General features: G+C 42.6%; 3 protein-coding genes across 19 annotated transcripts in view; 1 reads left to right on the top strand and 2 right to left on the bottom strand.

Annotated features, from left to right (window-relative positions):
• Window positions 1-420: 420 nt before the first annotated feature.
• On the bottom strand, window positions 421-3667 carry LOC119503947. Of its 4 annotated transcripts, none has more exons than XM_037796005.1 (2): window positions 3512-3667; window positions 421-2008 (listed from the first exon to the last, which is right to left on the bottom strand). In XM_037796005.1, the coding sequence occupies exon 2, from the start codon at window positions 1984-1986 to the stop codon at window positions 895-897; it is 1092 nt and encodes a 363-aa protein (XP_037651933.1). In that variant the 5' UTR covers window positions 1987-2008; window positions 3512-3667; the 3' UTR covers window positions 421-894. The 4 variants fall into 4 exon arrangements, with proteins under 4 accessions (XP_037651933.1, XP_037651932.1, XP_037651934.1 ...); XM_037796004.1 differs by lacking the exon at window positions 3512-3667 and adding an exon at window positions 3381-3498; XM_037796006.1 differs by lacking the exon at window positions 3512-3667 and adding an exon at window positions 3257-3392.
• A 6544-nt stretch (window positions 3668-10211) lies between these two features.
• On the bottom strand, window positions 10212-23880 carry LOC119503689 (claspin). 2 transcript variants are annotated; one of them, XM_037795579.1, is made up of 24 exons: window positions 23608-23880; window positions 22205-22307; window positions 21260-21678; window positions 20905-21054; window positions 20618-20680; window positions 20460-20532; window positions 20207-20309; window positions 19241-19818; window positions 18959-19147; window positions 18653-18816; window positions 18355-18548; window positions 17974-18029; window positions 17573-17769; window positions 16683-17229; window positions 15633-15666; window positions 15366-15459; window positions 15104-15249; window positions 14797-14958; window positions 14581-14702; window positions 14185-14315; window positions 13786-13906; window positions 12945-13021; window positions 12118-12279; window positions 10212-10747 (listed from the first exon to the last, which is right to left on the bottom strand). In XM_037795579.1, exons 1-24 carry the CDS (start codon window positions 23635-23637, stop codon window positions 10622-10624), a joined length of 4041 nt encoding a protein of 1346 aa, XP_037651507.1. In that variant the 5' UTR covers window positions 23638-23880; the 3' UTR covers window positions 10212-10621. The 2 variants fall into 2 exon arrangements, with proteins under 2 accessions (XP_037651507.1, XP_037651508.1); XM_037795580.1 differs by having other exon boundaries at window positions 15104-15246.
• Window positions 23881-26273: 2393 nt separating this feature from the next.
• ago4 (argonaute RISC component 4) overlaps window positions 26274-26890 on the top strand; it is a 29935-nt gene continuing 29318 nt past the window's right edge. For 6 of the 13 annotated variants that reach the window (XM_037794246.1, XM_037794241.1, XM_037794239.1 and 3 more), the window contains exon 1: window positions 26275-26480. In XM_037794246.1, coding sequence (XP_037650174.1) covers window positions 26462-26480 — 19 coding nt within the window. In that variant the 5' untranslated portion in view covers window positions 26275-26461. Of the gene's footprint in view, window positions 26481-26890 lie in introns of all 13 variants that reach the window. The other 7 variants (XM_037794244.1, XM_037794237.1, XM_037794236.1 and 4 more) reach the window with 3 other exon arrangements.

The raw sequence follows: 26890 nt of genomic DNA, 5'->3' as shown, positions 1-26890 counted from the left end.
CTTTAGGAAAAGATCCCGGTTTGGGTTAAAATAACATCGGAAGTTGCGTAACTTAAGTACGGAAGTTACGTGACAAAAACGACTTAGTTAGGTTTAGGAAAAGATCGCGATTTGGGTTAAGTACGGAAGTTAGTGACAAATAAATCAACTTTAACTTGTGGTTTCACACAGGACAGGACCGGTCTTCTGGGTTAATGTGTGGTGTTTTTTTACCCGCCCCGACCTCCTCCCTACACGGCGTTCGCCGCTTTTTATACTTCCCAGTTCGCAATTACGTGGATCACATACAAATTGATTTTGTGCTGACCATCACCAAAAAAATGTGACATTCGTGTCTATGTACATGAATCAATACATAACATTTCGTGACTATTTCACGAACTGCTGTGCGACCGGGCTGAACAGACAACACAAAACAAATCAAATTTAAGATGAGTTTATTTATTTTTTATTTACCTATTATCTCTCTATATATACAGCACAATCTCAGGGTATAAATCATCTCCAACAAATCTACATCATATCTTGAAATACTTTTTGGGTTTTTTTACGCACAGGTCAAGAGACAAACAAGAACAGCGCACAGACACAGAATATTTGTTGATATAAACATCATATTAATCTCACAACAGTCTCGTTGCTTTGACCAGGATACATTTTGGTGTAGATACGGGGGGGTTGAGTCCAGTGTTCAGATGATGAAGATGAGTCTCTGGGTGGGACACCAGTACGGAAGATCATTACAATCAGCAGCATGTGAAGCTTAAAGATGTCAGACAGGATGATGGGAGATTGTCTTTTTCAGGTGAAATGTCTTCAGGTTTGAAGCAAACAGAACAAAAAATGTTGTTTTTAACCACTTCCTGTTTCACTTCCTCCCATCTTTCTCTCTCTTCATGCCTGGCTGACGGCTGCAGCGGGTGTGGCGTTGGCCACGGCGGCGGCGGCGCCCATGCGCAGCAGCTCCTTCCTCTGCGTGAGTATGACGTCGAAGCTGGACTGCAGGCGGTTCTGCTGCTCCTGGATGCGGCCCTGCAGCGTGCGCACCCAGCGGATCAGCGCCAGGCGGCGGTACATGGTCAGCTGCACCTGGTGCTTCTCCATCTCCTGGGCCTTGAAGCGCTCGCGGTCTCGCAGCGTCCACACCGCGTCCATCAGCTCTGGCATCTCGCCGTCCGAGTCTGAGGACCGTTCGTCGTCTTCTGCTCCCTCCTCCAGCAGGTTTCCCAGGTTGCGTCCTGTCAGCGATTTGCGGCTGAAGCTTCTGTGTCGTCCGGGCGGTTCTCTGTTGATGTTTCTGGGTGGCTCGCTCTCCTGGTGGTTGGATTTTGGTTCCCCGACTCCGATGCGGTCAAAGCCTCCCATGAGCGTCCCTTCGCCTTCGTTGAGTGAAGACATGCTGCCGCCGGACCGGCAGCGCTCAGAGTCAGAGTCAGAGTCGCTGTCGCCCCATTCGTCATCATCTTCCAGCGCCGCCATATCTTCCTCTTCCTCCCTCCCTTTGAAACCCAAGCTGCTCTTCCTCCTCTGCAGCTCCATCTTCTCTCGCTGCTTCTCCTCATTCTGGCTCATCATCACCCTCTTCTCCCCCTCCTGCATCCTGCCTTCCTCCGCTCCGTCAGGAGGCACTCGGCCATAGCCGTCGTCCCCGCACTCGATCTCGGGCAGGGGCTCCAGGGGGCTCCAGCAGGGCAGGCGGGAGCGCGGCGACAGGACGCCCGAGCCGTGGTGGTACCCAGAGGACGATGACGACGAGGAGTTCGGAGGGTCGCGACCTAGAGGGCCCAAGTTGCGGGGACGCACCTGGTTCCGGTTCTCGTCTCCTCCTCCTCCTCCGGTGACGTCGTTGTTGTCTTTGCCCGGCAGGAAGTTGAAGTTGCCATCTTTGTCATTCCTCCTGTTTCGCAGCGAGGAGGAGGAGCCATGGTTGGAGCCTCCTTGACCTCCGTAGGCCGAGTTCAGAGGTTGGTCCTGATGGTGGAGCATCACGGACCTCGACTGAGCCTCACTGAAACAACAAGGGACAGAAAGAAGAAGTTAAGAAGAGTTGTTTTTTTGTAGTAACGTATCATTTTGGTATCTGTACCGGGTCAGGTATTATATCGGAACTAGTACCCAGAAAACACCTGATATCTAGAGATCAAAAGAGTGTTTTTAAACCTCGTCTGTGTTGTTGTGTTGAAGTTGTTAGTGGGTAAACTTCCACATCAGAGTTATAACAGCAACCCCCTTTTAATACAACAAGCTATCACATTCATACTGTCCTCACTGTCTCGCTGTTGTTCGTCTCACGAGTTTGACTTCCAGACAAAACACAGCTTATTAATCTAATGCGGTTGCATAATAGTGAACTCTCGAATCTCGCATGATGATGACGCCTTCCCTGAAGCTCCTGAAGAGTCCTCAAAGCCAGCTTGTGACTTTGACAGAAATTTTAAAGTCGCTGCGAGTTAATTTTGTGTACAAGCATTCATGAGTCAAAACCAGCAGCTGCGTATAGACGATACACAAACAAAAGTCATCGGCGGCTGAAAAAAGCTGTGGCACACTTTGGAAAATGTTCATCAATATCTGGTAAAAAAAGAGCTGCATTAAAGATAACAAAATGCAAAAACAATTGGATATACATGCATGAGCCATAGTTCAACCTCCATCCACCCCCAACAGACACACACACACTCCTAGGTCACACCAAACTCCTTGTTTATAATGTCTACAACTACAGGCTGGTCTGCACACTCCACTTCTATTAGCATCAAATATTTACATGTCTCCCCAGAATGGAAATTTCTCTAATCCTGACTTCAGGCTGCTGTCAATCAATCCCCCTCTCCTCTCCTCCTCTCCTCTCTTCCTCATCCTCATCCTCTCCTCTCTAAGCGCGTTCACGTGGTGCTGAAGGACAGCGACCGTCGCTCTGTCGGGAGCGCGCATGCAGCAGACTGATGATCACGAGGATGAAAAAAAAGCCCGATTCTTCTCTGCGTAAAAAATCATCACATTTATCACTCCAGAGCAGAAATTTTACATGCAAAATAACCAATAATGTGTCAGACTAATGCATACCCTGTTTTAAGGAATATATTTACATGCATATATGTGCATTCACACATGCAATAACGCGATGAAAACATGAGAATAATAATACCAAAACAGTCCTGCAGCTGTCGGCTGGGTGTTTCGGATCAAATGAAGCCTGTTTTTGCGACAGAAAACACACAAAATGCGACCAATGGCGTTCATGTTTACAGCTTACAGTGATGAAGGTTAAAAAAAACAGTTTTTCATCCTAATCCATCCAGAAAAACTCCATATTTCCTCTTAAATGCAGAAAAAGAGCAGGATTATTTGATGCACGTTGGGCGTTATGTAACGCTCACCCCATATCTCTATAGCTGTGTCCTTCCTCTCTCTCAGAGCTTCACAGTCTTCCTCTCATCTCCTCTAATAGCCGCTGAGTCAAATGACTGACCTGGCTGAATATATTACCATTATAAGTTTATCTTCTTACCTTTTAGCTGGTTTTGCTGCTCGGTGCTGGAGAAGCTGGACGATGAGCCCTCCCAATTTTTCCCTCCTCCTCCTCCTCCTCTTCCTCAGACCCTCCTATGTGATGTTTATTTTCCTCTTCCTCTCTCCTCCTCCTCCCATCCTCTCTCTGCTGCTGTGGTTCTGGGAAAAATAGCACAGGCTGACTAATAGCACTTCCTAAACTGGGCTGGGACTGCAGGAAACGAGGAGAATGAGGAGAAACAATGTGAGATGGTTGATGTTATTTCACTGTAATTTCACAGCAACAGGCCTCCATGCATAGCTATCAAATTCAAATTCTAATTCAAATAAGCTTTATTGACATGAATGTTCAGGTTATGTCATTGCCAAAAGCTAAATTACATATTAATGAATAATTACATTTCACAAAAAATAATCACAAAATAATCACAATATACCAAATGCATTTAAAGGGACTGTTTGTAAGAATTAGAAATGCTTGTTAACAGCGACACCAGTGGCTGTTAAGTCAATGAAAGTCAGCGTGGTGTTGCTCGCGCTTGTGCTCGCTCTACATAGACATGAACGAGCATCGCTCAACACAGTGAGGCGACACACGTCAGCTAAAACCACAACATCACTCTATATTTGAGCTGCTTGGCAGTAATGTTAGCTGACCAGACGAAGGTCTCTCCATGAATCAATGCTGATCCTAGTGTTGGCTTTTCCTGCTTCAGCCTCCCGACCGCGGCCGGAGGGAACAGGGGAGACACCGGCACCCGGTCAGAGACGATAACGTTTCTCACTGTGGAACCCCGTCACTTCACAAGACACGGGAAACCTCTGTTGGTCTGGAGGAGCCGCAGCATTTATTTCTGCACAAATGTCCACTGTACATTCACTAGATATTCTCAGAGCTACTAACTCTTCTGCAGTGTGTAGTGTGCGCGCATGCACGTGAGGTGGAGTGAGCTGAGTGAGAACGAGCACGGTGTGTGACTGACCTCCGACCGCGGCCAACACTGTTTTGCAAGACTGGCTTCACTAGATATAACTGCGGTTTTGGAGCTTCCGTGTAGTTTGTGTTGGAGTCTGAGTCTTAACAGCGTAGCAACACGCGAGCGCGCATGGGACACCGACCCGGATGATTTATACGTGTAAGAAGTTACAAACAGTCCCTTTAAATATACATTCTTTTACAGATGTAGTCAATCAGAAACATGTTCGGAGCTTGTAGCACTTCTTATTGTACGGCAACAGTCAACATATTTTGCAGCTAATATTGCACATTGATATTTTCTCCCCATATCAGTATGTTATTTTCTGAGGATCGGGGAGATGGATGAACTCATGATATATATGTTGTTTATTTTTTCAAAGAAAACATCTCTCACATCCTTATATCTCTCACAGCACAGTAAGAAGTGAGATTCTGTCTCCACCTCTCTTGTATAACAACGAGAACACATCAGCCTGGCCTCCCTGGGTAGTCTATTCTGCCTGTGATGGCGTGTTTCTATAGCCAGGCCGTGTCCACTCAGTCTGTACATTGTCAACGTTTTTCTAAGTTTACTATCAGATTTGGTTGTTTCGTTCCAATATTTTCTTTTTGTTTTGAGATGATTTGTTTGGACCAGATTGTTTTGTGTCTGTCCTGAAAGCCCCGGTGTTGGGGGGGGGCAGAGCTTCAGGACTATAGCTATCTATATCACAACCCTAACAGCCACATGACGACATGGTGTTAACCTAATTACATCAGGTTTTACAGTGAGTCTTCAGTTACCTCCGCCCTCTGGCAAAAAAAAAACACACACACAGTTTTATAACACTTATACATTGAGACTATAGTGTGTTACAACAACAAACACCAGCTAACTGGGTGAAAAGTTAATTTTTGTTGGGTAATACTTTCCTTTAAAGGTCCCATATTGTAAAAAAAAGTGAGATTTTCAAGTCTTTTATATTATAAAGCAGGTTTAAGTGCTTTATAAATACTGTTAAACTATCAAAACGCTCAATATACGGAGGAATACACACAGCCCGTATTCAGAAAATTGTGCATTTGAAACAAGCCGTGTCCATTTGTGATGTCACAAATATACAATATTTAGACCATTTCACAGTTTTAAACGTAAATATTCTAAATGTGTCCCATTTTATTTCCTGTTGCAGTGTATGTGAATAACATCAGCTGACAGGAAGTAAACATGGACCCACACCGTTGCCTAGCAACGCAATTCCGTTGCAATTCCGTTGCAATTCCGTTGCAATTTCGTTGAAATGCACTAGAACGGAGTGTTTCAGACAGAGCATGAATACAGGTATATTCAGGCAGACAATATGAGGAAAATAAAGTTTTTTTTTTAACATTACAGCATGTAAACATGTTCTAGTAGAAACAGAATACAAGTATGAACCTGAAAATGAGCACGATATGGGACCTTTAACTGACTTTGGTTTACATTGTAGTTAATGGAAAGCCCGACGCTAAAGGGTGCCTCGTCACACCGACAGCCGTGACAAAGCCTCGGTGTTTGACGCCCTGGGAATGAGAACAGACTGGTAAAAGACGGCTGGACTCTTATTGCAAGGTATTTCCGTTCTTTGTTTTCTGTAACATGAAAAGTACCAAGACTTTGGTTTGGTCAGACCTTCAGAAGGATGTCTGTCTACAGAATCAGAGACCGTTTCATTGCCAAGTAGGGTTGCACATACCAGGAATTTGCTTGGTGTTTTGGTGCATAACGATAACAAAGGTGCAAACGTCAAGAGACAATAGTATAAAATAGAAACATTTACAATAGAAAACATCAAAAAGAAATCTGTAAGAATTAAAGTGGAAGAGCTGTGTAGGAATGTGCAAAAGTTCACAAGAATATGTGCATGCAGGGGGGATAGTAGAGATGTATCTCTCTTCATATTGAACTCAACAAGCAAGCAAGGTCATGCCCGTCCTCTGGTGGTGGTTGAACTGCATTCTGGGAAATGGAGGAAATCACACAGTGAGTTCGAAGTAGACAAATCACAACACTAAACACCAACACTTTGTCGACATCAAGCCGAGTGTCAGAGGATGGTTTAAAAAAAAACAAAAACTTATCACAACATATCTACAATCACAGGTATGTTTAATCCATCATAACTGTTACCCACAATGCAACACTGACTGACAGGCAACATCATATCTCTATATTCCTCTCAAAGGGAGCAGGATTGCAGGTTTTTGTTGCGCGTTATGATATTCCTCCAAACTGGTGACTGACTGCCTTTTGTGACTGTCAATCTCAGATCTAAGGGGCACGGCAGTTGAATGTGTGTTAAAGTGTGCATGCAAGTGTGTTTTTTAGAGGTGTGTGTGTGTGTGTGTGTGTGTGTGTGTGGTATAGACTAGAGAGGCTACATCAGACAGACTTAACAAGTGTTCACTGTCTCTCTCCACCCTGCTCTCATCCCCCTGACATGTCGTCGCTGGCGGCAGAAAAAAAACTTGCGTCCTCCTCCTTCTTCTCCACACACACACACACACACACACACACACACACACACACACACACACACACACACACACACACACACACACACACACACACACTTCTATCCCTATATACCCCCCCACCCCCCTTTCTCCTTCAACAACATCCCCATTCAAGTGCATCAGCTCCAGGCGTCCTTCCTCCCTCCCTCCTCTCCCTCCCCTCCCTCCCCTTCCTCCCCCCTCCCCATCGTTCACTAGTAGCCTAAGCACATAAAAAATACATCAAACACAGCCGTCCGCCCAAGGCCTCGTCACACGCAAAATCATCTCTCCCTCCATCTCTCCATCTCTCTCTCTAAAAAAGAAAAACCCAAGTTACAAAAGACAACTACAGAGGACACTGATGGAAGGAGAGATAGGCTGAACTCGGAGGACTGAGGGTCGTCTGTGTGAGGAGGCCTCCTGGGGGGGGGACAGATTATTGTAATGCTAAAACACCAAAACACCCTCTCACACACACACACACACACATAGACACAGGAAAGAGGAAAAAAAGAGGAGCATGACTTACCTTGTGCATAATAAGACCTTGTTTGAATTGCACACAGCCTGCAGCACCCTGACCCACTTCCCTCAGCTCGGCTCCACATCTGCTCCAGCACCAGTCTCGGCTGTGACAGCGGCCGAGGGCGGCCGGCAGCGCCCTACGGGTCCACTCTGTCAGATCCCCGGCTGCCGAGATGCACGGAGACTGTAAAAGAGAGGCCTGCTGGACCTCCAGCTCGCAGCCAAGCTCTCTTACAAAAAAAATCATCCAAGACGTGCTAAATTGAACCTCTAATCCAGCACAGGGTTTTTGTTTTTTTGCTTTTACACACGTAATTATATTTTTTATTTTAGGCACAGATGTGAGCAGACACACACACATACAGTGCAGACGTCATGACACAAGCAAGCACACCCCTTGGGTGCTATACAGCTCATGTTTCTCTTCAATTATTCCACCCTCTGCCCTCTCTCCTTCTCATAATGTGAATAAAGCCAGATCTGTGTCCTCTAGATATTTAGAAGCCGGGCCTCGGTGCCAAAACATGTAACCTTCCTCCTCTTTCAAGTGTGGAGTGAATTGGGAGTTCAGGGGGTGGGGGGGCGGGGGGGGGGGGGGGGGGGGGGGGGGATGGCTTTACTGCGTTGACCTCGTAATTTCCTCTTGGGGTTAAACAAAGTTGTGAAATTGAGTTTGGAGAAGCAGGGTGTATGGTGCTGATGCAGGGAAAGAGAAGAAGCTGAATTACTCTCTAACTTGCAAAGACATTATTCCTATTAAATTCTAATTAGAATTGATTTCTTGACCCGGCAAACAGACCCCGAGGAAGTCTTTATCTAGATTAATTGTGTTGTAATGGCTCAAAAGTAATGACAGAGGCAGCTCCACGCCAAATCATATTACCCCCTTGCCCAAAGCCTCTTTGCCCAAATCTCACAGAAATCCAGTGACACTTTCTTAGACAAACAAATCAAAACTGAGGCGGAACCAACGTAGACAAAAGGTAAAAAGTGTAATCGCTGCTTTAACAACACCAGGATTAAGCCAGCCTGCCTGCCTGCAGGTACGGCAGCTCGCTACATAGGCGGGGCCCACCATGGGGTTCATTCCAGACCCTCCTGGCGTTGGCCCTTAATGATGTGTAATGGGGCCTCCTGCGCCCGCTCCTAACCCCGGGACCTCTCCTCCTAATCACCGTGGCTACTAATGAGATGGAGAGACATGAAAGGGCTCGTTAGAAGACCCCGGCCTATTATTAGCCACTTACCAAATCATTAGTCTCTAAACTGCAATTATGCTTTTAAAAAACCAGGAAGAAAAAGTGAAATAAAGAGTCTCAAAGATTTACAGCAAAGGACAGGTGGAGGAGTGAGGCCTTCACTTAGGGACAATAAGAGATGAAAGCTGTGAAAGTTGTTTGTTGTCTGTTTTCTTCTGTGTATTCATGACATCAAATAGTATTTTATACTGGTTTCTGGTGGCCTTTGGTGAGTGCAGTCCCGGAAGACACTCAAGTCTGGTGATATTAAGCGTGTGCAGGGAATGAAGATGAGATAAGCACTGTCTTATCCACTAGAGGCATGATAACTGTATTTGAGGAGAGGTGGTGTCCAAGGGTGGTATGGGAAACAGTTTCTTTTAAATGTAATGTCTAAATCGCAAGAAGAAAAAACCCAGAAAGGCTTTTTAAATTAGCTATGTCATACATGAATGACACAAATATTCATCAAACACTTCTATTTTGGGTTTCTACTAGAACATGTTTACATGCTTTAATGTTTAAAAAAACACTTTATTTTTTCTCATATCGGCTGTCCTGAGCTCCAGTCTGCTCTGATTGGTCAGCTGGCCCACTCTGTGCGATTGGTCAACCAAACCAAACACTTTTTGGACTCCGCTCTAACTAGCTTTGTTTGAGGGCGTGCCGAACTAGCCGCTAGGCAGGTATTCTGCAAATGTGTTACTTGGTGACATCATCACGTTACGGAACAAAAGGCAGGCACTTCAAGCGAGGCTTTTCAGGCAGTTCAGGAGCAGTGTTTCTGTCGGGGAGTGTAACTCCCTTTGGTGTGGGCTTTGCATCTTTTCAGACCTTTTACATGCACAAAAACACTACATAATACACTAAAGGAAAGGGGGAAAGGAGCATAATAGGTCCTCTTTAAAAAAAGACAAATCCTCCAAAATAAAAGTAGCAACTTTCCAGCCCCAAACACACATCTTTAATGTGTCTTTACAGATGGACCCTGGTCGTATTGTAGTGTACTACCGTTTGCTAATTAGCACTAAACAAAGTACAGCTGAGGCCGATGGGAATGTTACTTTTGCAGGTATTTAGTCATAAATTAAGGTATTGGATAAATGACGCTAGATTAAATGTCAGAGATCACCAGAGTTATGACAATACAAGCCTGAGGGGGGACATAAATGTTTGCACCAAATTTCATGAAACATCCATCCAATAGTTGTGGAGATATTTTTACTCAAAACCACAAGATGATGTGATAAACCTCATGGTGACGCTAGAGGAGAAGTCAGTAAGATTCATCATATTGGGGAACATGGATATCTGTGACTAAATCTCATGGCAATCCATAGACGTTGGATATCATACCTGTTGCACACACATACACCTTGACCACCTGATACCGACAGCTCACATCCGGTCGGACAACAGAAGACAAAAGCAACGTCTTAAAATACACTTTTATTTACATTGTAAAACAAATACATTTAGCATACAAAAACTCCCTAATCATTAAAATCAAATCAATCCTATTTACATGATAAAACATTTTTAAATGGACCTCTGTCAGAAAGTCCAGATTAAGAAAAAGGTAAAACATCAAGAGATGCCTCAGTGTGTGCTTTAGTTTGCCATATGAAGGCAGTGTAAACATGCAAACACACATACAAGCACCCGTATTTGTGTTTGAGAAGCGATACAGAGGACGTCTACCAGCCGCCGACATTTCACCGCCGCCTTCATTGTTCAAGTCTCACTGGCTTGTGAAATACCGGATGTGGCTGGTAAATACTGTTTTTTATCAGTTGGCTTCCCAGCCTGCTGATGATGATGATTATCGTTCAGTTAGTGTGTCGTGACCTCAGTGGTCCAGGAAGTTGAAGATGCTCCTCTGGGGGGCTTTAGTCTGTGCTGCAGGTCTGTTCTCCCTGCAGACCCTCTTTGCTGTCGGGTTCACCGCTCCCACCGGTCCTCTCTTCTTCATCATCTGACGATCAAACATAACACAAGTTAAAGAAATGAATACATTTATTTTGTGGTAAATAATGTATATTTAAAAAAACAAACAATTAAATGCAATATAGTTAATGGTGGATCTTGTGCTTGGAAGAAAAACTGCTTTTTGAGGATGTAATAGGAGTGTGTGGGCTTTGGCTCCACCTAGTGTCGTACATGTAGAAGACATCAGAATCAGTACATGCACCCATCACACTCACATGACTATCACACTGAGCTATCTTCCTCCAAGATCTTTGGGAAGTATTTTGTTTTTGTGCTTATTTTAGAACAGTGAGATCTTGTCAAAGACACACAACCAGACTGGACTGGAAAAAATCAAAGTGGGTGAAGTTCAGCGGCAGTGAATTCTTCTTTTCATTCAAAAATAGCTGGAAAATATGAGTGACTTTATTTGATGTTTGTTGTAATTTTATGAAAAATATTGAAGACTTTTAAAGAACTGAAGAAGAACAGTGAAGCAGCACCACAAAGATCAGCGTTGAGGTTCCCACATCGGTGCAGCCTTTCGGCCGCTAGTTGCAAGTCTCACCAGTTTTGCAACATGACATCATTTCAACTTTCACTCATTTCGAAACACTTCAAAACAAACATTCATCATTCTTGGGATCCGTGCACGAGCACGCCAGAGTCCTGCAGGATTCACAGATTTTTTGTTGTTGTAATTTTGTGAAACATGACGCTGCCACCATTTGCAATCCGTGTGTTAGCAGTACTCGCAAATACATATGTGGAACAATCAATGGCCAGTGTGAGCTACGACTTAATGACCCAGAGTTTGACATGAGAGGATTGTGTGTGTTTTTTTTAGCAATAATGCCATGAAAACACATACTTTTTGTGATGGATTTGGAAAGTCAGATTAAAAGATTAAAATAAGAACTTCTTTGTCTAACATTTAATGCAGGATACTGGGCATTCACATTCTCATATGCAAGACTGCACTCTTCTAACACTCGTTGCATGTTATCTAATAAGCACAACTACAATCATTTTGCTGTGTAATACTACCTTATTATTTGATCTTTTGGCAGCAGTTTGCTTCTCTATTGCGTACACTGGAGCACTGAAGGATCACAACACTGTTCCCCTGTACACTGGTTGCTGTATATGGAGAGAATGACCTCGACCTCGCTGTTATAAGCTAATAACAAAATGTCATAGTGAAATATTACTTTGACCAAGCCCCTTAGTGTATCACAGATATCTGTCTCTTCATACATTGAGTTTTTTTTCTCAGCATGGGTGCACTGTAGGACTCAATGGTGTCATTGTTGATCGCCGCTTTGAGCAAACGGGACGCTATCCTACATCCGCAACGTATATGAGGACAAGACTGACCTGTTTCTGTGAAGCGTCTGAGGTTGACTTATCCTTCTCAGGAGACAGAGTTTGAAACAGGAATCCTCTGCTGTTCCTAGGAGCCAGAGGATTCCCATCTGAGATCGAGGCCAGCTTCTGGAGGACGGATTTAGGCTGACTCAGGAGTGACCCTCTCCTCACCTGGAAGAAATTAATAAGACATTAGTCTCACATTCACCCTGTACAGATCACAGGGAAAATATATAATATACATGGTTGGTAAAATATTTAAAGCTAATTGCAGACATCCACTCACACCCCTCATTCTGATCTTTTTCGGTGAGGTTTTAATTTTTAATTTAGTAGAAGTACAAGGAAAACTGATCTTTATTCTCCACTGGCCACACTAGCTGGTCCTCCAAAGGCCAATAACTCACTGGATCCTTAAGCTTAATGGCTGCCTGTCTGCCAAAGTGGCTGGTAGAGTAAACAAACCTCTCGATTACAGCATTTGGAATACCTATCATAGAGACATGTTCTTGGCATAAGAGCCAGAATAATGGCTTTAAAGCTTAACCAACAAGTGATGAAGTAATGCTGATTTTTATTTAGTCTAGTGCTACCTGTTTTGTTGTGCTGTACAAGAAATAGCTTCTGAACTGTAAAGTAAAGTGTGCAATTATTGTGATTTGTCTTAAATTGGAATCAAGCTTTAACAGATGTGATAAAATGAGAAAATCCCCCCACAAATAGTTGAACAGATATGATATAAACAAAATGAAACTGAAGAATAAAAAGTCAGAAAAGCAAATGGAAACAAAGATTCTCCCATTTTAAACGATTGGGGGATGTTGACGGTGTCGTACCTGTAGGGGCTGCGAGGGTCTCTGGAACGGGTTGAGAGCTGAGGTCTTCTTCTCTGGTTGTGGTGCCACAGGGGGCTCTGGGATGAAAAGTTTGAAAGTTAGATATTAATATTACCAGTCAAATAATAATAAAATAAAAAAACCTAGTCCTGCAATGTTTTAATCTTGATACATTGATGTAAAGGTCTTTTAAAGTTTGCTTTGAAAGATGCTATATAATTATTATAAATCATACAATTTAATAGTGTATAAAAAGCACATGTCTTCAGTTTTCTGGTACAGCTGTACAAATAGTCACCCTTTAAATCTGACTAATGTTCAGTTGTAGAGCCCACTTTTGTCATTTGGATGTGAGGATGTAAAGCGGCCACTAACAAAAAACTCATGAATATTACATGCAGCCACTCAAGTTTTATACACATTTCTTTTTCCCAGGAACGCAAGAATGCCTCAACTGTCTGGAAATAAACGCTCTGAAGTGACTTGCCATTTAGCAATGACAGTATTATTGGCAGCCGTTTCCCTCTTCTGTGTTTAGTTTGCTGGGACACATGACAGTGTTTTGGTGCAATCAGTGTGTGTGTGTGTCTCTGCTTTATCTCTAAAGCTCTGGAGCACATCAGGTGAAGTGACTGACAGTCTTCTCAACTGACAGCGCCAACTAGATCAAAAATCAACACAAAGAATGTGCCCCCAAACTTTGAAATGACCTGTCTGGTGGTTGTGCGTTCTAATGATTTACTATACAAGTCTATTACTGTATGTCTTATTGGACAAAAGCAAGCCTGGGTGTTATTTAAGTTCACGGGATTCTTCTTGTGAGGCCTCGTATCACACCGACCTTTTCTCTGCAGAGTCTTGGCAGTCAGTTTCTTGGCCAGCTTCATAAAATGACTGTCCTCCTCTCCGATCTTCTCATCATCCGCGTCCAAATCTTCCCCTTTCTTGGCTTTCTCTTCAGACTGTGAGAAGAGACACAGAGAGAGGAATGAAGACTAAATAACAACACTCCCCCCTATACAGAGGAGGGGGATGACTCAACCAAGTATGTCCTGAATGCACACACGTTTAGCTTTTTCTTAGTACGTTTACAGATTAACTAGCTTTTAAGACTGCACTGAATTTACAAAAAGTTGAATTTTAAAATCAGTCAATACAACAAATGTATTTTTATTAATGTCTTTTCAGTATTGTCTCTGCATAAGGACTCTAACACACCTTTAATATCCCGACAACATACCTGTTCTCTGAGCCACTGCTCTCTCTCCAGTCTCTCTTTCCTCCTCTGGACCTCAGTTGGGTCCACGTCATCATCTTCCTCCACCTCTTCCTCGCCATCCGCTCTCGTCCCGTCCATGTTGAAACCATCATCTGGAGGAAGAATTCAAAAAAGGAAACTCTGAATGGCTTGTTGGAGCAACTTTGAAGTTAAGTTCAGTTAAAGGCAGGGTTGACGATGTTCTCCAGTCTACACTTGTTAACTACATTTGTTATATTGGTTGAAATAGTCGATCCATTACTTATGAGCTCTGAAAAAGGACCGGAAAAGATCCGTCATCTGTAGCTGCTGTAAATTCTTAATAAAATTCTAGCATATGGTATTATGGGTGTTTAATCCCTCATCCTGTGAACTCACCAATATTTTTCCAGCGGAAGCGTCGAGCTCGTCCCGGGCCATCAGAGTGCAGGTCGCCATCAGCGAGGTAACGCTCCTGGTAGAGCCTCAGACGGCGCTTGTCATCATCCATTATCTGCTTCCTGTAGGAACAACGCCGGTTATGATTGGAGCCACGGTGGAGGAAACTCTCTGTATTTGCATTAAGGCAGTTTAAGCTTGGGACATTATACTCACATGTGGATCTTGTTGACCTGGTCCTGCAGCTCTTCATCGGAGGGAAGCTCCTCGAGAAGCTCATCTTCCTCGTATTCGCTCCCTCTGTCGCCGTCCTCGTCGTCGCTTCCCAGGTCACTGCCGGACTGCTCAGCCTCTGACTCCAGGTAGTCGGCCAAACACCTGTGAACAGGAAGCAAGAAACTATTAACACCTGGGCTACAGCAGTGTGGATCATCTGATAAAAAAATTACTGGAACTAATTTTTCTATAATGTGAGAAGACAATAAAACATAAACTACATAAATAGATTTGATTTTACACTTACATTTTCTTCTTCTTCTTCTTCTTAACCCGTTGTGATGCAAAGACACCCTGCATCTCCTCCTCTTCTATGTCATTGTCTTCATCCTCGTCAGCATCTGCCTCTACATCTTCGTCCTCCTCTCCACCATCCTCATCATCATCCTCCTCCTCCAATAAACCCACAATTCACGTGTCATTAGCATCATAAACACATACATTTAGTATGTTATTTATACTTGGAGTGGAACTTTTATAGCTAAAAACGTAACAAGAGACAATCTCACCGGTTCACTGTGACTTTCCACATCTGACAGAAGCCGGAACTCGCAGTCCTCTTCCTCTTGCTCCTCCTGCTCTTCCTCCTCTGGCTTCTTTTTACTTTATAGAGAGAAATCACTGTGAGAATCTTACATCGTATATTCATATTCCCTTAATCCTTTAAACTGAATTAATAGGGACACAAGGAGAGCAGTTTTGTACAGAATCAGAAAAAGTAAATCAACATTTACATAAATATTTTGGGATAATTTCAGCAGGTCTTTGAACTGTACCTGTCTTGTGCTGGCGAAGCCGTGTGAGCAGAACCTACAATGAGAAGCAAAGGAGACAAAATCTAAATATTGTGTCACAGGAAGGAAAACAATGAATCGAAGGACATATAGAAAACTGCATCCACTTGACTGATGTGATACATCTTTGTAGTATCGTTTGGTTTAAATGTTGTGTTTTATATTTTTGTATTTATGTGAAACGGTGTACGTCTTTTTGGGACGCAGGACAAATTTCAGAAAATATTTTTACAGTCAAGTGAAATCAAATAAAAACGATAGTAATCCCAACCAAAAACATTTAAAAAAGTAAGTAAGAGTTTTCGCATGACTGTCATCTCAACTACAGCTCCACTACTTATTGACAAGTTATAATTTCCCTTCACAATAAGATCTACTGTTTGGTTTTCAATAAACTGTTAAGAAACTTATAGCTAATAGGGATGGAAAAAAAAAAAATTGATACAGCATAGTATCGCGATATTTTGCATGTCAATATTGTATCAATACAAGGACGTCAAGTATCGATCTTTTGCTATACCGTATAAACCATTAACCTCTAAACAATTCGGCCGCTATTCTGTCTTTCAGAGGTTGTAGCGCTCTCAGTCTTAAAGCTACAGTGAATATACTGGTATAATATGAAACTAGAAAACCTAAGGAACCGTTGGTATCAACCATGTCATGTTAGATTGTCGGGAAGCTTGCTAAATAACACTCCGAATTTAGGCTGAATCTTGGCAAGGAAAAACTGGCATGGCCATTTTCAAAGGGGTCCCCTTGACCTCTGACCTCAAGATGTGTGAATGAAAACTCATAACATAAAACAGAGACACACTGCATAATTTGCAGTTGAAAAAAAAGGTAATAAATCGCATATACTCAGCATATAGCAAAATGTTTAAATTCGCAATAAGATCGTGGGGTGATTCCCACCCCTAATAGCTAAGTGAGTTACTATTAGCCAGACATGAATCAAATTTTAACCTGTCTGCAAAACGGATATTGTACGGTGTAGGTGACTCAAAAGGGGGACAGCAAACACTCCCTTACCTGGACTAGGAAACTTCCCCGAGCACAGCCCCAGCAGCTGATCCATGGTGTTATCAGATTCTTCATCCTGTCCTCTCTCCTCCCTCTTGTCCGTTTCCTTCTGCTCCTCTCCGGCCTGCGTTGGTGGAAACGCTCCAGAGCACAACCCGAGCAGCTCGTCCTCCTGTGATGCTCCGAGGCCTACGGCCCTGCCAGAGCCGCCGCTCGCCGCCGTCCCAAAAACACCTGAGCACATCCCCAACAGCTCCCCCATGTTGGCATCCATGGCGTTCTCATCCAGGCTGTCCAGGATCAACTGTCTCTTGTGGGAGCGAGGCGCACCGGGCCGCGGCCCCACATTAAGGAAGCCGTCTGAGTCCAGTAGCTGGGAGTTGGTGTCGTCCTCCAGGGAGAAGCGACCTTGGGAGTCTCCTCCCAGACCAGGGCCAGAAGAAGAAGCTGCTCCGCCCAGCGGCCCCGAATCTGCTCCTGGGGACGGAGGTGCATACAAGTCCTGGGAGTCCTCAACGGGGAGGCAGAGAGAGCGCTCGGACAGTTTGCCTGAACTCTGATGGAGGAAAAAAAGATGAGAAATTAAAGCAGCAAACATGATATATAAATGCTGAAATGATTTTCTCTGTCTTTGTTTTGTAGTTGCTTCTCCCCATTTGTATTTAATGCATTCCAGTTTATCGTGCCATGAGTTTTTAGGAGAGGTCTTTGTATAAACTTATAGCTTCATACCATTCCTGCACAGGCTCTTGATAATGGGAGTATATGCAGGTGCAAGTGTACATTTGAACATGAATGTCTGAGTACATATCAAATGACTGAGCTGTAACCCATTTGTTTAACCCTGTGCAGGTTTGGCAAAATTCAAACCCCCCTGATGATGTCATTTTTAATCTTACCTTGGAGGCAGAGCCGAGGAAGCTGGGCCTGAAGAGGCAGGGGGACGGGGAGCGGAAAATGGAGGAGGAGTTGGAGATAGTTCTTCCAGCGGAGCGCTGGTGATTGACAGGCTGGTACGAGGTTATCATGGATCCTGCCAGCTCAAAGCTGCTGTTGTGGCTGTTGTCCTTCACCAGGGACAGAGAGTCGTCCTCTTCTGGAGACGACAAGGACGAGAGAGAGTGAGTTGCACATTTTTTGCAAAAGTGTTCTGCCAAATAGAGCACTTTCAAGTGGAATGGAGAAACCAAAAACATCATCAGCACTATATTTAAAACATTTTCTCTCATTAATAGATAAGGATAACTAAACATTAGTCTGTTTGAGTGTATAAAAGTGTGGACAAAGTCACTCTACTCACCCATCTTATTGCTGCTGCTGTCCTGTCCAGAAGGACCAGACCTTCTGACACCATCACTAAAAAGGAGAACATTGCAAATGAAGCTTTACTACATATACACACACAGAGTAAACATACAGCGCATACAAATAATAAACTACAACAATTATAAATGATGAAGTTTTTAGTGGTTGAGACATGCCAATATGCAGCTATTCTATGTATTTTACAAGGTGTTTTCCCCTAAATAGGCCAATCAGGTAATGATAAAGTAATAGACTTACTCACAATCTGTCAGTTAAGTTAAGGCAGTTTTGTTATTTGAATTATTTTAAGGTGTATGCTCTAGAGTCACTTACAAAGACACACACACACATAAGCAGGAACTCCAAACAAACTTACCCGGTGCGAGAGCAGGAGTTGCCGGGGAACAGCATGAGTGTGCTATCTGTATTAATCAGGTCAGAGGGTCTGTTCAGCGCCACAGGAGAGGTACTCCTGATACTGTGGGCCACACTGCCCTCTTCATCTTCGTGCTCCTTCTCCTCCTCCTCCTCCTCCTCACCATCATCACCTCCCAGTAAGTCATCTACATTCTGGTAAAAGAGAATAACGGGCTTGATGTGAGTACAAAAGGGATAAATGCACAAAATGTATATAAAGCAATTTCCAAAGCAGCGAGAAACAAACATCCTCTTACCTCTTCTTCCTCAGACTCGTCGGTCATCTCTTCCTCCTCCTCTTCTTCATCGCCACACTCTTCATTGTCTAGACGATGCAGCTCGGCCTTGCGTTCCCTCTCCTCCTGCCTCCTCTGGGCCATGGCGAGCTGCAGGCGCTGCTTCAGAGTCAGCAGCTTCTCTCCTAAGAAAAGACGGGACAGAGGAAGTTGTCCGTTGATGTTGCTATAAAAAGAGGTCAACAAATCTGGTTTCCCAGTCTGAAATACACCTGTCAAAGTTAACTCATTTCCCAGAATCCCTGGCCTCTCTATGTGTATCCATACCTGGTTTGGTTGCAACAGGCTCCTCTGCTCCCTCTTTAACAGTGACCGTGACCGACTCGCTGTGCAGCTCTTCCTGGCCGGACGGGGCGGTGTCCTTACGGACGATGTTGAGCTGCATCGTTCGCTCTCCTTGAGGGCGAGCCGGTGGCTTGACGTGACGAAGGTAACGCACCTTCAGGGCCTCCACGCCTAGTTGAAGAAGAGAAGTAGAATAGTAGAAGGGTTTATTCTGATTTATTACTCTTCTAACTGGGCTGAAATCCTATAAGAATCAGCACTTACCACGGTTGAGCTGTGGAGGCTCGAGCTGAACAAAGGCTCCGTCATCCGGACACAATTTAGCGACAGGTGGGGGGTCCAGTCCAAGCATCTTCAGCCTGGAGAATTTGTCCTTCTTGGGTTTGGTGGGCTGCTGCGCGGAAGGCTCTGCTGCAGCTGGATCAACGCTCCCACACTTTGCATCTAAAGGTTCCACCAAAGCCCCAGATACCGGCTCTTTTTGCAGGGCTTCAGACATTACTGCAGCCTTGCTTTGTTCTAAGAGAGCAGGACACGTTTCTTCTCCAGAATCAGAAGCAGGTCTCACTGCTCCATCTGTGGTGACGGACTCATGTAGACTCTCTGAGAGGTAAAGCATCGGTCCAGATTCTTGATCTAGGCTGGCTTGGCTGAGGCTCTCCTGCTGCGGGGACGAGGTGGCGGCAGGTTGAGGTATGGGCGGGATCTGAGTGGACGACATATCTACAGAGGGAGAGGAGTCCTGCTCTGTGGACGGCTGCAGGGGCTCACTGGGTGGGTTGGTGGGAGGAGGAGGAGGAGGTGACGATGTCTCCATCATCATGGCTGAATACTTTGTAGATCTGAAGAGAATAAGATTATCATGTAAGTTTATTATGGCAGCCTTGAAACTTTTGATTGATTGTTGATTGTATGTGGGGGACAGAAATAAATGCAAAACTTGAAATTAACTTAATTAAATGTGAAATTATACTAAAGGGGAAACTAAATGCTGCTGACTTTGGTAGGTAACTAGTCTGGTAAAATAAATCTGATTTGTCTGGTAAAGTTGAAGGTAATTTTTGGCTCATGTTGCTAGCTGTTGCCCTGACATATGTGTGTAGGGATGTCACCATACCAGAAATTTAGTAGTTGATACCAATTACTTAATTCCACAATTCTCGATACCCAATTCGATACCACGGTACATCCCTACAGTACATGCGTGTTATCTGTTATGTTTGTCTTTACTTCAACAACGCCATGGCAGGACCCTCTGGCCTGGCTCTCTTCCTGAAGAACTGGTCGATGGTCTTGGGCTCAGGGATGTGGTACGGCAGGCCAAGTGTAGACTCTACAAAGATAGAAGAACACGTCAAAGATGCCGTCTCAGTAGCACGGAAGACATGAGAGAGTGATTTAGAGAGTAATTATCAGAAAACAGTTAACACATTGCCACAATAAATCCAAAAAAAGACAATAGATGTGTTTATTGTAAACTGACCTCTGACCAGCCTCTGAGTCTCACTGTGGAGCTGCTTCATTGCCTCTTTGCTCGCGCGAGCAGCTTTCCTCTCCTGGAAACATCACACATTTTTGGTATTATTTATTTTTTTATTTACAGCATTTAGAATAAATTCAAGCATTTTGGGCAATGCATACCACACGCTGGGGTTTCTCTGGTGCATCTTCATCTTCCTCGTCTTCCTCATCCAGGAGAGGATCCTGCAGCGATATTTAACACCGATTACATACAAAGGCCTGTCTAGACAACATCTGCAAACTGGTGTTGTGCCACAGCAGTTCACCTAAACAGCTGAGCTGTGGTAAGAACACAAAGGAAGGGCTTAAATTCCTGCTAACAGCTTTTACATATAAACACAGTGCTTGCTTTGAGTATTCCTTCTTAAAAAATGTAATGAACGATTCAAAAACGCAAATTTTTGTACCTTGTGTTTTTTCATCTTTTGCTTGACAGCTGCTCGGATGGCCTCCAGAGACTCTTCTTCCTCTTCCTCATCGTCCAGACCGGTGTCAAACAGGTCTGTGTCGCCCAGCAGACATCCACTGTCATTCAGAGCACGAGGGAGAGGCGCATTCTAGGGAAATGCAAAAGTTATCTTTAAATTATAGAGTATAATCCACATCAGGGACTCTTATTCTATAACAATCATTTGATTCTGAATTACTTAATTTGATTATTTGGGTTCTCCAGTACAAACTTATCACGACATAGAAGTGTCCAATCTTTTTGTCTCTCTCAGGAAAAGAAGAAGAAAACTCCACTGAGAGAGCTTCACTAACCTCGCTCATTTCAGAGAACCTCTCCTTCTTCTTCTTCAGCTTTTCCATCGCTTTGCTGCGCTTCTCCTTTTTCTCCCGGTGCCTCTGGCTCTTCTTCCGTTCCTTCATCGAATTTGCTTCCTTCCTCACCTCCTCCTGTTGCTCCTCCACTTCTCCACGTTTCTCTTGCTCTGGTTCGCTGTCTTCGCTGTCAACGGGAGCACGGCTTATTCTCTTGTTCTTCTGCGCCCCCCTCTCTTTCCTCTCCTCCTCTGCCTCTCCGGTTTCCATCTCCTCCCCGCTGGAAGCAGATAAGACCAGTGCTTCGGCCATGTGTACACTGTTCTCCGCAGTTGCATCCTCTTCCTCGCTGTCGCTGTCTCTAATGGCATTACGATGAGGCTTTCTGTGAACTGTGATGTCTTCATCGTCGTCAGAATCTGAAAACGAAATAACAATTTAGAAAACAAATATATTATGCACACATGCAGAGACACTACAACCAAAATAACTGGTCATCTTATCTGAAATTGGTTCTGTTGTTTGTCTGGTGTATTGTGCTTGTATGTTATTTTTTTTTGTCTCTCTCGACCCTTATTTTTTTGTATTTACACTTTACACTTAAAATTTGATTCTTCAAAATAAGACAGAGTATTATATTTAATCTGTACATGCAGTCAAGTCCTTGAGGCACTTCTTTTTTTACATAGCATTTACTCTTTCACACCTTTAGAGAATTTGCACAGTAGAGAATCATGGGATGCCATTCAAATAGTACCGTGACTGCTGCACTCATCGTAAGCTTTGTGATTAAGTGTCCACTAAATACCTAAAACTGTATGTAAATGTAAACAAGTTTCCTGCAATTGTATAGACATTAACATGAATGGAGCCCTCATTTACACAGCCAAAGTGTCCCCTGCCCTGCCCCAAACTGGATTATCATCCATTGTTGTGTTACTTCACCTGGAAGAGCTTCTCTTTTGTTAGCCGTCTCTGTGACCATCTCCTCTGCTGGAGAGCCCATCCCGCTGTCTGAATCACTCCCTGGTGCCGGGAGCCCCTCAGCCTGGGAACAAAAACAGATTTCACCCATCAAGATGTGCAGTTTCTATAGTATAGGGGGAACTGCAGTCTGTTTGGGCTATTTACATGAGTCTACACATTCAGTGTAATGCAGATAGAGAGATAGAGAGATAGATAGTAACTTTATTGATCCCGAGGGAAATTCAAGTTTCCAGCATCACAGTTCCATAGTGCAAACATATTAGTAAAAAGGCAGTAAAAAAGTTAGTAGTGCAAAGTAAAAAAAAAAAAAACAGATATAAAAATACAAGGAGATGAAGAAAACTATTAAAAAAGTGAATATAGTGCAGAAGAGACTGTTAAAAATTAATATAGTGCAGGGTAACTCCAGCAGCTTAGTCTGTGAAAGTGCACTGTGTGCATTATTATACATACAGCCTTAATCTAAAAAGGCACACACGGCCAGATTCTGGTATTCAGGGTTGCTTATTGTGCTCTGTGTACTGTAACCATACTTTAATGAAACCCTAAAGAGGTACTAGGTATTAATGTCATGGTTAAAGTGGCAGACAACTCAGTGCATGACCTTTTTTTAGGATACCAAAGTTATAGCATGTCTGTATTTGTAAAAAAAACACACAGAATGATTACTTAGTTTCTCTAGTTAGCATATTCACACGATTGTGTGACTTTAAGCAGCCAAATGGATGTTATATTACACTAGTGAAGCCTTGATTACTAATTGGCCTTTGTAATGCTCATTATAACAGTCTTTTACTCATGTATTTTATCCTGGTCTCTGTCTGTGGATATGTGTGATTTTGTTGTCTGCTCTGTTGACCTGTTTTTATTCTGCCTATGTCTGTAAAGCTCAGCTCATGTTGTTTTAAATGTGCTATAGAAATACACTTGACTTGACTTGTAATAAACCAAACAATGAGCACCTACATGTATGTTAGCTGGCTAGCTTCCTTTCAACGTGTTGTAGTCAATGTTACATGAACCATACATGAATAAAACATTTCAGACACAAGTAATTGATTTCAGTGAGTAATCCAAAAGATTATAATCTTTTTAGAGGTATGATTTTAACAGAGGTAAACAAAGTACGATGCTTAACAAACCAGGCCGAGACTACAACCAACCACCCCTAGCTAGCTAAACCAAACCTAGCTAACTAGCTAACTGGCTATCTATCTGCAGTTATCTAATGTCTTTTTAGCCAACTGTAATGCTTTTAATCATGCCAGGCTTTCTTCATTACTCATAACTAATATCAGTATTGTGCATTACATAGATATGTAAATATAAACACCAACTGATAAGTGAGCTCAGTTCCTCACCTGTTGTTGCTGAGCGACCAGCAGGCTCATCTTTGTCCGTTGGTGATAGTTTAACGGTCTTTTCTAACAATAAACCAGCGGAGACAACGCTTCGTTGAATCTCGACAGCCACAACAGACGTCTAAAAGCAAAATGTCTACGAGATTAATGCTATTTTATACTTTTAGAGTACATTTAGTAAGCCTTTTAGTCGGGCTGTTTCTCTTCCTCCCGCCTGTTCCCTTCAACACACCGAGTACAATTTTTCAATCTTTCGCGCGCCGTGACAGCTGGCCCCGAGGTGTCAATCGAGCAGTTCTCGCAATCCTATTGGTCCACTGGGGACGTTTGTACCCGCCCACTGTGACGACACAGCTTGGTGAGAGTTGGTTTTAAATACCTGGAATGCTCAGGCGGGCGGATTTTTTTTTTCATTACAAAATGCAATACAAAGTGGAACAAGTGTAAATAAAACAAAATGTAAACAATAAAAATGACAAGCAAGGTGTAAAATGTAAATGTACACAATGCCAGAAATGTAAACAGGTAAACAATAAGATAAGATAAGATCAGATATTCCTTTATTAGTCCCACAGTGGGGAAATTTGCAGTGCACCGCAACAAAGGGGAAAGTGCAGATACAAGAAGCATCAGTAAAAACAAAAAGCAAGATACAACACAGTAAAAAAAAAGCAAAACAAAACAAAAGTGAAAAAAAAATGAACAATTTAAACAATATAAAAATATATACAGTATTTACAATAAACAGACTGATATTTAAGTTACTTTATATACTGCTAGTTAAAACTAGCTGGCTAAATTCATTATAAAGCATCATAATTAATTTGTAACTACCATAAAACTGAATCACTGAAGTAATTTCTTAATTAATTGACAATAATGAATTGTACTCTAGTACCAAGCAGTGGCCTACAGTTGGTGCTGTTCTCAAGTATCTGAGCACAGCACTAAAGTACAGTATATGAGTGAATGTGCTTTATATTGCTAAAATACTTTCTTCACCACTGCTTTTCTCCAAAGTATTATTTATTCATAATGCTTTACTTCACCTTGTGTTGATTAGGTAACTTGTGTGTATTTACATTGATTTTTTAAATTTTTTTTTTATTTGTTATCACAAATATACATACAACAAGGCACTGTCAAATATCATAACAGTAAGAAAAACATCTTTAGGTTGAACATGGGCAACAACATATATCAAAGATAACATTTAAAGTGATTAAAAATAAAGTAAAACTGGTCAAGGAACAAGTAATAAAAAAATAATAATATGTAATAATAAAATAATAAATAAATGAATAAAAACAGAAAAAGGAAAAGAAAAGAAACAGGGCTCATCTCAAATTAATTTGTACATATCAAATAAAGAGAATAATTTAACAGCTTTTTTGTCAGTCATAATCAACAAAGATTTACTTAGCAGTTTTAGTTCATTCTTCATACTAGTCCAGGGGTCTGCAACCTGCATCTCCGGATGCGGCTCTTTAGCCCCTCTCCAGTGGCTCCCTGTGGATTTATAAAAATGGAAATGAATAACTGTTTTTTGTTTACATTTTCATTTTTATTCATCATTGTTGTAGGTCTATGGTACGACGGTACGACAGAGTATTAGGGCCACATTGAGGGAAAAAAATAAATCAGAGATTTTGAGAATAAAGTCATAATATTATAAAGTCATTTTACGTATTATTTTCTTTTTTTCTCGTAAACTTCTGACTTTATTCTCATAATATTACGACTTTTTTCTCGTAAAGTTTTGACTTTATTCTGGAAATCTCCGATTTTTTTCCCTAAAAACCTAACTAACTAAACCCTGTTTTTTGCATTACAATGCAATAGTTGCACATCGGTCACATTAAGGGAAAAAAAAATCAGAGATTTCCAGAATAAAGTCATAACGTTTCGAGAAAAAAGTCGTAATATTACGAGAAAAAAGTTGAAATATTAGAAGAATAAAGTCGTAATGTTACAAGAATGAAGTCATAACTTTACGAGAAAAAAAAATAATATTACAAGAATAAAGTCATAACTTTACGAGAAAGAAAGTCGCAATATTACGAGAATAAAGTCAGAACTTTACGAGAAAAAAAGTCGTAATATTACGAGAATAAAGTCATAACTTTAGGAGAAAGAAAGTCATAATATTACGTGAATAATGTCAGAACTTTAGGAAAAAAAGTCGTAATATTACGAGAATAAAGTCAGAACTTTACGAGAAAAAAAGTTGTAATATTACGAGAATAAAGTCAGAACTTTACGAGAAAAAAAGTCGTTATATTACGAGAATAAAGTCAGAACTTTATGAGAAAAAAAGTCGTAATATTACGAGAATAAAGTCAGAAATTTATGAGAAAAAAAGTCGTAATATTACAAGAATAAAGTCATACTTTATACTTAGACTATAAACTGTGTTACCTTCATCACAATGCTCAAATGTTTTGCGGCTCCAGCCAGATTGTTTTGGCTCTTTTGATAGTAAAGGTTGCTGACCGCTGTACTAGTCAGACAGGTTTAGTTTTGAGGTACAGCAAAAATACCACATTTGACCGTTTTCTCTTGTCAAGTGTATTTACATTTCGATGATACGTCAGTGCGGTACAGCAAATTACGCATGCGCAGACTGGCTTCTAACTTCGCGCATGCGCAGTTTCCCCAAATCCCCCAGAAACCAGCAGCAGCGTTGGTAGCTCAGGTCAGTTAGTTCAGTCAGCAGTCATCAGCGCATCTATCTATATATTATCCCCCCTTTTCTTAAATTAGACACCTTTTAAGCTTCGCGATACCGCCCCCAATATCAGCGTCGGTACGGAGCCGCCAGGCCGGGACAGAGACGGAGAGAGAGGCCTCGGCCATGGAAGCGCTCGGACCCGGTAAGGAATATAAAGAGAGAAAGAAACTAACGGTTACTGAGGCGAGAGAGAGCCGTTTGTTGGGCGCGTGTGAGGCGGATGCGTTGCGTCACTGGAGACCGCGGATTCAAAGCGAGGCCTCCGGAGCAAAAACAAACTAAAGGCCCAGTTTGTGTGTTTATAATGTGACTTTTATTTACACCGTGTTTAAAATCGGTTACCTAGTAAACGTGTGCGCGATTATTATGTGTCTGCTCGTCGTGTTTCGTAGGCATTGTGTGCGTGTGTGTGTGTGTGTGTGTGTGTGGGGATTTAACTAGGACCTTCCTTCCGCGTCGTGGTGGTGTGTTTACGTTGTTTGTTCACGACGTGTTTCCACCATAATACGCTCCTAATTCCTACAAACGACTAACACACAAAACCCCGTCGAG

This window comes from Sebastes umbrosus, chromosome 15, assembly GCF_015220745.1.
Source record: "Sebastes umbrosus isolate fSebUmb1 chromosome 15, fSebUmb1.pri, whole genome shotgun sequence".
Classification (NCBI taxonomy): domain Eukaryota; kingdom Metazoa; phylum Chordata; class Actinopteri; order Perciformes; family Sebastidae; genus Sebastes; species Sebastes umbrosus.
The sequence above is the reverse complement of the archived record's forward strand: the minus strand, read 5'-3'. Positions and strand labels throughout refer to the sequence as shown.